Genomic DNA, 13,110 nt, shown 5'->3' on the forward strand with positions numbered 1-13,110 from the left:
AAGAGATTATCAAACGCACGTATCTTTAAAGGAAGAGAGTTCCAGAGGGCCGCAGCCCGAACTCGAAATGAGCGGCCTCCAGCTCAGCTAAGCTTAAACCTAGGGACAACTGCTAGATCCTGGCCTAAGGATCTCATGGAGCGGGCAGGGACATAAGGCGTCAAGAGATTCGTGAGAATCGGAGCAGAAGAGCCCTTAAGGATTTTGTAGGAAAGACAAAGCACTTTAAACTGAATCCTCTGCTTGACTGGAAGCCAGTGGAGAGACCGCAGAGTGTTGGCAGCGGAGAAAAACCTGGGCAGACCAACCACAGCTCTGGCTGCCGCGTTCTGCACACGTTGCAGACGTGTAATATCAGCTTGGTTCACCCCTACCAAAAGAGAACTGGCGTAGTCAAGCCGAGAGATCACCGTCGCTGCTGGCTGAGGCATCAAAAAATTTCAAGGCTGGTCTTAATCCTCGCAAAATGCCAAAACAACTGGCGGCCGTTCTCTTGGTATGGGAGACAAAGCTAAGGGCGGGATCTAGTCACACTCCAAGATTTTTTGCCTCCATTACCGGAGTCGGGGTAGGCCCCAGTTCCGGAGGCCACCAAATGTCGCCCCATAGTTCCGATTTCTTGCCGATTCCTTCACATTGATTGATGCATGAACAGCGAACACAGAATAAATTAAATGCAAATCCTGCGCTTTGTAATTGCTGTATTTGAATCATAAATCCTATATCTAGGGCATAATCATGTGTTCTCTGCAACCATTTGCAAATGTACTACACCTCCTACACTTGTCTGCCCCCCCTTGCCAAGCTTTAAAGTTGTGCTCTGGAACCAAAGCAAACAGTTATAGACGGGCCTTTGACTACAAGTGCTACAAAAGCAATGAAGACCTTCGCCACACCTCTCCCATATATGGTTCCATATTGTCACCACAACAAGAACCCAGTTGCTCCCGGAGGGCCAGTTTTTGAAACAAAAGTAAAATAAAAATAGGTACACTTTGTAGACTATAACTAACAAAACGGTATCGGAGGGCTAAACGGACATTTAAAGACCCGTCTAAGTTCTATCCCCTTGAAGGAACAACATGAACAACAAACAAACTTAGAGGTCTAAATCAGAAACCTGATCTGAATATCTTTCAAAATACCTTCATGTCTAAAAAGTACATCAAGATAAAGAAGTGGCTAACAGTTATGAACAACAGACCAGATCGCCAAGAAAAGGGCCACCTGTAATTGCTAATCAAAACCCATTATGGATTCCCATCAATAACTTGTATGGATCAATGTTTTCATTTGGTAATCCTGCCAGGGTATTCTGTCTCTTGATCATTGAGACATACGGCATACCCCCATTTTTGGCATGGGGTAATGACCTACAATTACTAGATTAGACCAAATGATGATGATCTGATGGGAAAGTGCAGTGCAAAAAAATGAAGATGAATGTGATGGTTAAAACAGGATAGGGAGCTTTAACAAAAATTACTTTATTGGGCATAAGCCCCTTCCTTGTTAAAAACAAGAACAGTGCAACAACATAAACGCAGTTTAAACAAATAGCTGCGAGAGGACCAACATGTTTCAGCCTATTATGGGAGGAAACCCAAGGCTTTCGTCAGGATCTCTGTTCTCAAAGAATGCTACTGCCAAATTAGTGAGAAACGTGTGAAAAAATTATAATAAAAAACACACAAGTGAATTAATAACAGTAAAGGATATATTTCTCCTACATCTGTTTCAATTCCTACTTGGCACCTGGTGTGATCTATAACAACAAAAACATATGTGGACCCTTATTAGGTTCAAAGGTCTGTTAAAAACGGTTATCTATTCATTAGTGTTCAAGATTTTCAAGTACTCACCCAGTGTGCCCGGGGAAAGGACCTCACCTCTTCCTGGACCTGGCTCAGGTAAATGTGAGACCCCGCTCTGTAAGGACAAGACAACCCCTACACTTAGTATAGATAGAGCGAGCCCTTTTTACCCTGCTCTGTCTATTAATAATGCTTGGGGTGCACCAATGTGTCTTGCACATAGAGCCTGACTTCCTGGTATAAACTTATCACCCAAGAGAGTCCTCGCACCCACATACAACTCTCTAGCTAGACTTTACATAAAATATTTTAGCATATGTAGTTTAAATAAACTCAAAAAATTATTGCCAATACAGCAAAAAGACCTTTTGTCCCCTATTCAAGGCTGACAGATAAAAGGGGCCAAACGTTTAATGAGACAACCATGAGGTAGTTGGCTTGTTTATCACTATTTAATGTTAACCAAGTCCTCATAAAACCAGTGCCAAAAAACAGCCCAGACTGATTCTAGAGCCTACCTGTCCGTCATTGTCCCAAACGATGACTGAGTCAGGGGGAGGCATTGGGCTGCTTGAAAGAGCCTCTATTTCATACGTTGAGCCCAGCTTAACTCGCGTACTCTCGCGAGATTTTGATGGACTACAGAATGATGTCACCAGACCAGGAAGGAGTAGTTTTAACGAACCGCAGCCTGATTGTATTTAAACATAGTGTTGGAAATAGCAAACAGAAAAGGGAAACATTTCGTAAGCTCTACAGGATGATGTCACCAAACCAGGAAGGAATAGTTCAAAGCAACCCCAGCTTAACTCGCGTACTCTCGCGAGATTTTGACGGACTACAAAATGATGTCACCAGACCAGGAAGGAGTAGTTTTAACCAGCCACAGCCTGGTTGTATTTAAATATTGTGTTGGAAATAGCAAACAAAAAAGGGGGAAACATTTCCTAAGCTCTACAGGAAGGGTTAGGAAAAACAGATTGCGTATACCGGGATATAGTTGTTGAAGCAAACAGTGTTTACCAATAACATCTTTAATCGCGTGCTCTCACGAGATTTCAAACGGACTACAGGATGATGTCACCAATACAGGAAGGAGTAGTTCTAAAGCAACCCCAGCTTAACTCGCGTACTCTCACGGGATTTTGGACGGACTACAGGGTGATGTCACCAACCCAGGAAGGAGTAGTTCTAACCAACCACAGTATCAAGAATGGTACAAACCCCAGATCTTATGAAATAGGAACAAACTACAGAGTAATGTCCCTCAAATAACAGCTGTAGTTAAGCAGAAAATAAGCTCAGCTATATGCACTCAACAACTATCGTCACTTGCATCTTCTGAAAGTTATAAAGACACTTAGTATGGTAGTCTTATAGGTATCATAGAATGCTGCAAACACGTTATAGTGATAAAATAACTCCAACTGTTAAGAACAACATGGAGTGGAATCACATCTTACTGACAGGGTGGTCATGATCATTGTAAATTGAACCACGGAATATCATCGTTGAGCCCAATCCTGTCAGTGCGTAATTTGAAGACCCATTTCTATTCCTTATAAAATAGGAATTTTGATATATCACTTATATGTGATGGAATAAACGGTTTCTCAAGAACAACCCACATAAAATCTGTTTCACTGTGGTTGTGTTGTAAAAAATGTTTAGTTAATCTTGAGACATCTTTTCTGCAACGAAACGTGCTTTTATGTTCTTGCATCCTCACTCGCACCTTCCTGGTGGTCATGCCTATATAGCGCAAATTACACGGGCATGTGATTTGGTAGATCAGGTTAGTGCTGTTACAGTTAGTAAAGTGTCTCAACTGCCAAGGGTGATCGGTGCCTATGTCGATGCTTGTTGTCTTGGTCGTTAAAGGACAGACCGAACATCCCCCACATGGATGGTGTCCCATTACGGGAGGTAAGTCCCACAAGGTGCCCACCTCTCTGGTAGAAGTCTCTCGAGGACGGGTGTGTATCAGGCGGTCCCTTAAATTGCCCGACCTCTTAAATGCAAAAAGGGGAAACTCAATCTTATCATTGCTACTGTTTAGTGTGCGCCAACGACGCCTAATGATTTTCTGGATACAATTGGATTTTGTATTATAGGTAGTAACCAGAGTCAGGCGATCCAGTTTGGTCTTCTCTCCTTTCGGTTCAAGAAGTGCCTCACGATGATTGTTGGCTGCACGTTTCAACGATTGTTTGATGAGTTTCCTAGGATAATGTCTACTGGTTAGCTGTTCCGATAATTCCTCTGCATGATGTGCAAAAGTTTCTGGAGTTGAACAATTCCGCCGAACTCGGAGGAATTGCCCAAAAGGCAAATTATCGCGTAGGGATTTGGGGTGCTGACTCTCGTATAGTAGTAGCGAATTTCTTGCCATCGGTTTTCGATACAATTCACTTTCGAGACCAGTCTCCGTCGTGTAGATGGAGAGGTCCAGAAAGGAAACTTTCTCTTTGCTTGTTTCGATGGTAAAGTGTAAGAAATCGTTCTGATTATTCAGCCACCGATGGAAGTTTGTAACTGAATCTATGTCCCCTCTCCACACCACTAGAACATCATCTATATAGCGTTTCCACCACAATATAGACGAGAAAAAGGGGTTAGTTGGATTTAACACTGTTGTCTGTTCGAACATATGGACATACAGGTTTGCTAACGAAGGAGCAAAAATGCTGCCCATGGTCGTCCCTGAGACTTGAAGGTATACCGTGTCTTCGTACCTGAAAAAAAATTCTTTCATAGCTATGGTGGCTAAAGACATAATGAAAGGTACAGGGGTGATAGAGTCAAGTTCAGTGTCACCCAGGATGGATCTGATGGTCTCCAAAGTCTCATCCTGGGGGATCGAGGTATACAGGGACTCGACATCTAGGGAGACTAGATAGTCTGTCTCCTGGTTGAAAGGGATATCCGGGATCACCCTCAGGACATCTGTGGTATCTTTCAGATAGGTGGGCATAGTGTGCACTATTGGTCTGAGGAAGTGATCTACAAAAGCCGAAAGGGGCTCTAGAACTGATCCTTGGCCAGAAATAATAGGCCTCCCTGGTGGTGGTCTCTGAGGTTTATGCACCTTAGGTAAGGTGTAGAAGTAGGGCATAATGGGATGTTGTGTCTGTAAAAATTGGGACTCTAAGGGAGTTATCCAACCTTCTGTTAAGGCTTCCTCTGTTAAGAATTTAATCTCATTCATTAGTCTTGGGGTAGGATCTATAGTGAGTGGCTGGTATGCATTGGTGTTACTCAGCTGTCGAAGGCATTCAGTCCTATAAGTCTCCACATCTTGTAGTACAATCGATCCCCCTTTGTCGGCAGGCTTGATAATTACTGAGGAATCCTCAGTTAATGTTTTCAAAGCTTGTCTCTCCATTCTGGACAGATTATTATAGCCAGACTTAGGGGAGATCCAGATTTTTTCAATGTCATCTTTGACCGCCTGTTCAAAGGTGAACACTTGGGAAGGTATGGCATGTGTTGGAGGTAGGAAAGTAGATTTGGGTCTTAGGCCGGTATTGACATCTCTCTCCAAATCAGACTCCTCATTACTTCTATTGTTAAAGAAGTAATGTAGTCGCAGTTTCCGAAAAAATTGGGCTAATTCAATCTGGAGTAAAAATGGATCGCCATTATCTGTCGTCACAAAGCCCAACCCTTTATTAAGAACCACTTCTTCAATGGCGGACAAGGTTTTCTTACTTAGATTAATCACCAAACTAGTCTCAGGTTGTAAGCCTACTCCTGAACATTCTGTCTGGTGTGGCTCCTGGTCCCGGTATGAGGACCTGCCGTATCTTCCCATTGGACCTGTGGTTGTCCTTGTGTTTGTCTTCTTTTGCCCCGAGATCGTCGGGGGCCAAACGGTAAAAAACGCTGATTTTTGTATTGTGGGTAGCCTGGAAAAGGGCCCATTGGTGGCTGGAATGGCTGCTGAAAATTGCCCGGATGTCCCCACGGTGCTGGAGGCCACCACATTTGTCCTGCCATGTTATACTGTCCTCTATGGTTCTGATATCTACCAGCCCTACCAGACCTACCTCGGCCGCCACCAGCAGGTGTTTGTGGATTGGAAGCTCCTTGGTCACTGCCAGAATCAGAGCTAGACCCAGAGTAGTTGGATCCATACATACGCCCGCTGCGACTGAAGTCGGGGGCTTTATAGTTGTCACTCGTGTATGGGTATATACGTTCAAGGTTGAACTTGGCCAAGTCCTTTTTGAACTTATCTACCTTAGTCTGCAAAATGGGATCAAAAAACTCCTTGTTTGATTTATCTGACTCGACTTTGTAGACTTACTTGAAATAGCTTCAGTCTGAATTGTTGCCACAGGGACAGCTTGCTTTGAAAATACATGAGTAGAAGTTTATAGTAATAAATAGATAACTGCACAAATAAATCATTTTGTATCACAAAATAGTAACCCACCTGTATAATTTATTTTCATTGCATACAGTTGCAATCCCTTGATTTGTTTATTTATTTTGAACGTTTTCTATAGCGCGAACTTTACAGTTTATACATCAAGAGGGATACAGATGCATGCAATCAAACCAGAACCGACAAAGCAAAAAATACAAAGTCAAGTAGAGCAAGAGGAATCTCGTGACCATGGCAGCTGGGCCACAGATCTGCAACTATGACCTCAATATCCATTGGAATAGCCAGTCAAAGGAAGAAATGTCTTCATCAGGGGCACTTTGACTTCCTTTTTGAAGAGGACAGTGGAGGGATTCCCCCTGACTTCAGGGGTGAGAGAGTTACAAATCCTCTCTGCTATACCTGAGAAGGCTCGATTGTAGGTTTTTTTCTTCTTTAATTTTTGCGGTTTGAGCAATAGGGTGCTGGCGCTTCTGGAGGCTCTCGAACCACATGAAAGCAGACGTTTCTGAGCGAGGTACAAAGGGGTATTGAAGTGAATGGCTTTGTGTGCCATGCAAGCAATTTTTTTTATTGTATCCGAGCTTCCTATGGCAGCCAGTTCAAGAACAAAAGGTCAGGGGTGATATGGTTGTATTTTTTGGCGCCTGCAGAGTTGAGTGCAGCCCTAAGAGGAGCAGTCTTTACTCTAGGTAGGCCGCAAAGGGCTGCCCTACCATAGTCCAGATTTGATATCACTATGGCTTGCACTGCCACCTTTAGGTCATGAGAAAGGAGGTAAGGTTTGAGTTTCCTTACAATTCTGAGTTGGAAGTTCGCTCCTTTGGTGAGAGAGCTGATGTACTTCTGCATGATCAGACTTTTGTCTAACATAATTCCCAGAGAGGTTGCAGAATCAACAAGGTGCGGCCTACAATCAAGAGCAGTGAGATGATTCAACCATTGTTCGATGACCGGAGAATGCTTGTGTGGTGCAATATGGAGGAATTCTGTTTTGAGAGTGTTTAACTTCAAGTGGTTGCATGTCAGACTGCTTTGAGTTTCCAATAGGAATGAGTTGAGGGACCAGATGTCCTCAAGGGAGGCGATCTTGAGGTATAGTTGGGTGTCATCCGCATACATGTGATGGTAATTGCTGGCTGATTTCAGAATATCTGTCAAAGGCTCCATGAACAAGTTGAAGAGCGTGGGTGAGTGCGCTGAACCCCTTGGGACCACAAGCGTGACTGGTGAATGATGAGAGAGGTACTGGTTCACCTTGAAGCTTGGGGAACTGTCATGAATGAATGAGCAGAACCAGTTTAGTACGGGCCCAGACACCCCTATTCTGTGTGCCAGGAGGTCCATTAGGTTATTGTGTTTGACAGTGTCAAATGCTGATGAAAGTTCGAAGGATCAGTAGGCAAGATTCATTTTGATCCAACATTCTTAGCGCATCATCGACAATGTGAGTTAACGCAGATTCTACATTATGGCCCGGGCGAAAGCCAGATTGACACTGGTCCAGTTGGAGGTGATCAATGTGGTTACAGAGTTGAGCGAGAACACTTTTCTCCAGGAGCTTTGGCAACGTGGGGATGTTAGAGATAGGGCGAAAGTTATGAAGGTCTGTGTGCTCTGCAAATGGTTTCTTTAGGATATGGGTAACTTGACCCACTTTTAGACAATCCGGAATAGCACCTTGCCGAAGTGATGTATTGACGATCTTATACCAAAGTGGGAGTAAGGGGGTTCTAACTTCGGAGAAGAGGTGCAATGGCAGGAGGTCGTTGTAGTGATTAGATGGTTTCAGAGTAGCCAGCGTTTTGCGTATAGTGCTTTCATCCAAGATTTGGAACATGCTCCAGGATGCGTTGTTTTTGGGGCGGTAAGGCTGCACGGTGACAGTGACAACTAACCCAGTGGGCGGGAGGGTGTTCAGCGGGCTGATCGACAATTGTTCAAGGGCAGAGCGTAGTTCAGCTTCGATCTTAGTGGTCTTATCAGTGAAGAAGTTAGCAAATTCATCGCAGTTCGGCAGTGGCATTCAACCCTGTGACAAAAGATTAGGCTGACTATTCGCTTGGGACTTGATGAGTTCAAAGAGTTTTTTGGGATGGTTTTTTGCTTGCTCTAGTTGGGATCTCACATGGTAGAGATGTTCAAGGGAGGGATAAGCCAATCTTTCTGCAAGTCCTAAATTCCTTCTTTCGGGATTATGACTGTCATTGAAACAAGGTTTGGAGAGTTTGGAGGACTGTCCTTTAAGCTGTAGTGGCGCAACCAAGTTTAAAACATTGGTCATTGAGTGGTTATAATGGGCGGGCTGTACGGTCATGGACATCCGACGTGTTCATAGGAGGGGGCAGAATGTTATTGCAGAGCGCATTCAAATCGTGCAAGTTGATGTTCCGTAGACATCTTTTCAGTTGTTTGGGTTCTTTGGCTGGGCTCTACTAGCTCTTTCCGACTCAAGGATGAGGAAGGTGATGTAGTAGTGGTCTGTCCAATCACATGGGAGGATCGAGTCCAGAAAGATGGAGTTGGGTTTACGCCTCAGTAAGGACGCGCAACATCCTGTGATTCTTGCCAAATCACTTCATCTTCCCGTGCCTAACAAAAATGAATGTGTCGTCATGTAACGCAACTGATGCTCGTATAAAGCGCTCTGATACCAGATACCTTCGGGTCAAGTTTGTGCTATATAAAACTCTGTTTAAAAAAAAAAAATGCTTGGTGACCAAAATGCGGTCTCAAACATTCACACTTTACCACCAACTAAGAATTACCAGTTTTTAAGCCGAAAGGAGGGGTCCTTGGGGACCACTTCCCCTATTACAAACTTTAAAAATATATTTTTTAAGAGTCGTGGTCCAAGGGATCACTGCCTACTCTTAAAAAATAAAAATTAAACTTTTTTTATTTTTAAATGCATCCCGTTTTCCTTTAAGGAAAAGGGCTGCATTTAAAACAAAAAACGATTGCTTTATTTAAAAGCAATCACAGACTTGTTAGCCTGCTGACCCATCAGGCCACCATCCCTGTGATGCAGATCCTAGTGGGTCACCAATTGTGACCTACCTCAATAATATTCATGTGGTAGGTATATTATGAACCACTTTGAATCACTAAAAGGCCAGCTATTATTTTTTTTACATTGGTAAATAGTGATTACCAATTAGTGATTTGCAAAAAATCAGTATTTGTAATAGCTATTAATAATTTTGTGCAACTAGCCCTAAAACCACATCCAAAATTCTTGCCAAAGGTGGTTGCAGTCTTTAATTTAAAGTGGACAGTAACATGTATTTATTTACTTTTATACTGTATTATCAGCCAAAAGAGATTCCATGTATCCGAGACCAGAAGGGAAGTGGATGTTGGATAGATACGAGAGGAAAAGGACTTAAACATTTAATCCGCTTTTTATGTCCTTTCGAAATTCTGTAGAACATGGAGGAATTGCTAAATCAGAATTGGCATAATTGATTGTTTACTTCATTAAGCCATGTAATCTGATGGCAGGGAAGGATTTGATAGGAATACCAGTGGACTTCACTCTCTTGATTCTAACTTAGTGCAAGTTGTGCAGCGCAGGCACCCCTAAATATGGTTAGGATCCTATTTAAAGAAGGACCAGCCTCTACCCCCACTTCGCTCCGAAATAAGGTAGCAATTGGTGTTCTTTCCAAGGCAAGTGAATCGATAAAAGATTCTTGTTGCAAGGGGTAAATGCCCAGATGGGGGTGGGGGGATGAAAGGATACCGTTTTCAATATACAAGTTACTTGCCTATCGCAATGGTATTTTCACTTGATGTCTCTTGTGGAATCACATGCAACCACACTGCTTGCAGCAAGATTTATGGACTAATTTTCAGGAGCTTTAGTGCCACCAAGATAAACATGGGGCAGAAAATGTTATCTGTGTCCACAGGTGAGCACATCTCATGGATATTTACAGATGCTGGATAGTTACATTTGTGGTAAATCCGCCAAATGTCTTCCTTTTCACTGATCATCAGTTTAGTATTTAGATGCTGGAAGAAATGTTCAAGAGGGGGTGATCAGTGAATGGGCAATTAGAATGTTGAGAGAACCACCAACAATGCCATTGGCTTTTTCCACACTAATTATGCAGACTATTTATTGTGAAACAAAAAGGACTAACTCTGCTGTTAAGGTGGAGAAGGGGAGCAAACTTTCCATATTATCAAACGGTGTAGGGGAAAAAGATTTATGGTATGTATGTATGTGTGTAAGTAGAAGCACATAGCCAAAAGCAGTGGAGAGCTGTACAGGGTCAAAGGCAAGGATACAGTCCGCCTGTGATGCAAAAGGTAGCTGGTTTGTGGACTGACACTGTGTAACAATGTAGTAGTCTTTGAAAAAGTGTATCTTCAACTTTTTCCTGAATTTGAGCAGGGTTGGGATGGTCCCTATGGATACAGGGATGTTGTTCCAAATCATGGGTGTGCATATGGGAAAGACCAGTTGACTTGTTTTTTTACTTTTTTACACTTCTAGTCGTCTCATGTCTAATGGTGTCCTTGCTGTAGTTGTGCCAAAAGTCACCATAGATGGTGAGTTTATCAGCCATATAGATGGATAGGTGGGGGTCATGATGGCTTTGTAATTGACCTGGTTTTGAAGATGATGCAAGCCTGCACAGGAAGGCAGTGAAGTTTTATCAGCATTGCGGTGATGTGATCATTCATCTTAACCACCAGTAGGAGACAAGCTGCTGTGTGTACGGGGCAGTGTGTAGTCTGAGAGGAAGTGCAGCAGGTCCTTTCCACCTCATCCAGATGCGAAAGTGAGAAGGCTTACACAGCGGTTCTGAGTTTGATCTCTGGGAGAAACAATTTCACTTTCTTCAGCAGAGAGCTGGTACCAAACCCTTTTTGTTTTCTTGTCCATGTGTTCCTTAAGAGTGAGGTTGGTGTCCTGTGTGCATCCATGTGACTTGACAGTAGGAGAAAGTTGGAGTTTGACACAGGCAAGGATCGTGTCATTGAGTCCTATTTGTCCTATTTCTTGTTTGGTGAGGTGGAACTTCAGGAAGGTGCGAGACATCCAGATGCGGATGAGATTCAGGCAGTGTTTGAAGTGTTGGATGTCTGGAATGGAGGAGACTTGCTATGCATCTTCAGAATATTGGTAAATTATGGTGTTGTTATCGGCGAGTAGAGCACCAAGCGGCTCAATGGTCAAGGTTTTGTACCCGCATCTCTCAGAGAACAAGAGTCACAAGGAAAATGATTGCCATGTGGGAAAAATGGGCAAAAATACACAAGTGCACATTTACCTAGTTGTTAATTCTTGGAGTGTTCACCTGGAGATAATCCACAGGAGTAGGGATTAGGGGACACAAACCTACTCCTGGAAATGTCTGTATGTAAATATTCTTATTTTTGTGAATCCCAGAAATGAATACATTTACAAAAATCAGAGGCATAGCTCTAGGACTCCTTCCTTGACAATTTGTTCTGTGAAATATTCCTTCAAAAGATATAGCAAGGACAACTAACATCCTGAACCGAGGGGATCAGCATACCAAGAATAATAAAAGATGATCATGGTTAACTAGGATACCCAACAGCCCACCAGTCGAAAGCAGTTTTGACTTAAAAGGATAATTAATTGGGGATCCAACCGCTAGGGACCAGATATTGCATAGCATGTGAATCTACAACAGATATCAAGATGCAAAACTATTGTTACAGGTAAGTAACATGTTTTTATGTTTTACGTGTAGCCTTACCAAACTTCCAATGCCCGCGTCCGTTGGAAAATTTAGTCTCTGCTACACAGTGCTGTACAAAAGAACTCGCCACTATAGACGAATAATAGATCTTGTATATGTGCCTAATGCCTCAGACAAGACTCCCTGTCTTGTATAATGCTTTTAGGTTGTTAGATTTGGCCTAAAATGTCTGAACCTATTCAAATAAAATATGTCAGTGCTTTGACTTCGTGGCACGGGTAAGGCTAGGTAATGTCTGGAGGTAGATAAAGGTTTGTGCCTGTGTACTACAGATGCTCTCAAAAGTGTATCCTCACATGAAAGTTTTTAAATTTTTGCAGACGCTATCAGAAATTGCAGAAGATAATGAAGCCCTGGTAAGGATCTGATTGCGTCACCGCTTTATGCACTTCCTCTTTAATCTGCATGTCTGCATTCGGTCCACAAACTAAGCCTACTTTTCTTATTTGCTCATGCACATACTGATTCTAAATAAATTGGCATGATATTCACATTTTCATTTCCTCTTTGCTTGAAAACACCTGCTGAGCTTGTGCTTTATTTGTGCCTTTGGTACCTCTATTTTCAAGAGGGAATCTAAAGTGATCACACGTGTACCGGTGATTCTAGGGTAAACCATAACTCATTTCATATTGTATGGGCTTCACAAAATGTGTACTGTTGCCAACAGGCTAACCAAAATAAATGTGATAAGTACACCATTCATTATCCCATGTTTAGAATTGTTATATTTACTCCCTGATGATAAATTTGTTTGACATAAGCCACACGCACACGTCTGAATGGTACACTCTCCTTGGCACATTTTTAAAATAGTCTGCTTTGTTGGAAAAAAAAGTCCACAGTACTGTGTCCAAATTTTCCTGCAATAATTATTGTCAAAAAATAAAAAATATTGTGCAGTTTTATTTTAACCGTTTCTGTTTATTGGGCGAAAGATTTCAGATTTAGTGGGAGCTTCCAAGAGGATTACATAGTCTTTTCTTTTTTTTCTTGTAGATAATGGTGCGTAAAAAGTCAGAACATAGTGGAATTGCACACCATGTATAGCCCACACGTAGTGTAGCCTAAATAGCTCAGACTTGCAAGGACATATTTTGGGCACTTGAAAAACCTCCTGCAAATATGTTATTCAAAAGGGAGATACATTTCGCATTATTAA

General features: G+C 42.5%; 1 protein-coding gene across 2 annotated transcripts in view; it reads left to right on the plus strand.

The window, feature by feature from the left end:
* ELMO1 (engulfment and cell motility 1) overlaps window positions 1-13,110 on the plus strand; it is a 1,412,865-nt gene that overhangs the window by 450,370 nt on the left and 949,385 nt on the right. For both annotated transcript variants that reach the window (XM_078688215.1, XM_078688216.1), the window contains one exon: window positions 12,269-12,304. In XM_078688215.1, the coding sequence (XP_078544341.1) occupies window positions 12,269-12,304 (36 nt within the window). The remainder of the gene's footprint in view (window positions 1-12,268; window positions 12,305-13,110) is intronic.

The sequence above is a fragment of the Lissotriton helveticus genome, chromosome 4_1, assembly GCF_964261635.1.
Source record: "Lissotriton helveticus chromosome 4_1, aLisHel1.1, whole genome shotgun sequence".
NCBI classification, from domain to species: domain Eukaryota; kingdom Metazoa; phylum Chordata; class Amphibia; order Caudata; family Salamandridae; genus Lissotriton; species Lissotriton helveticus.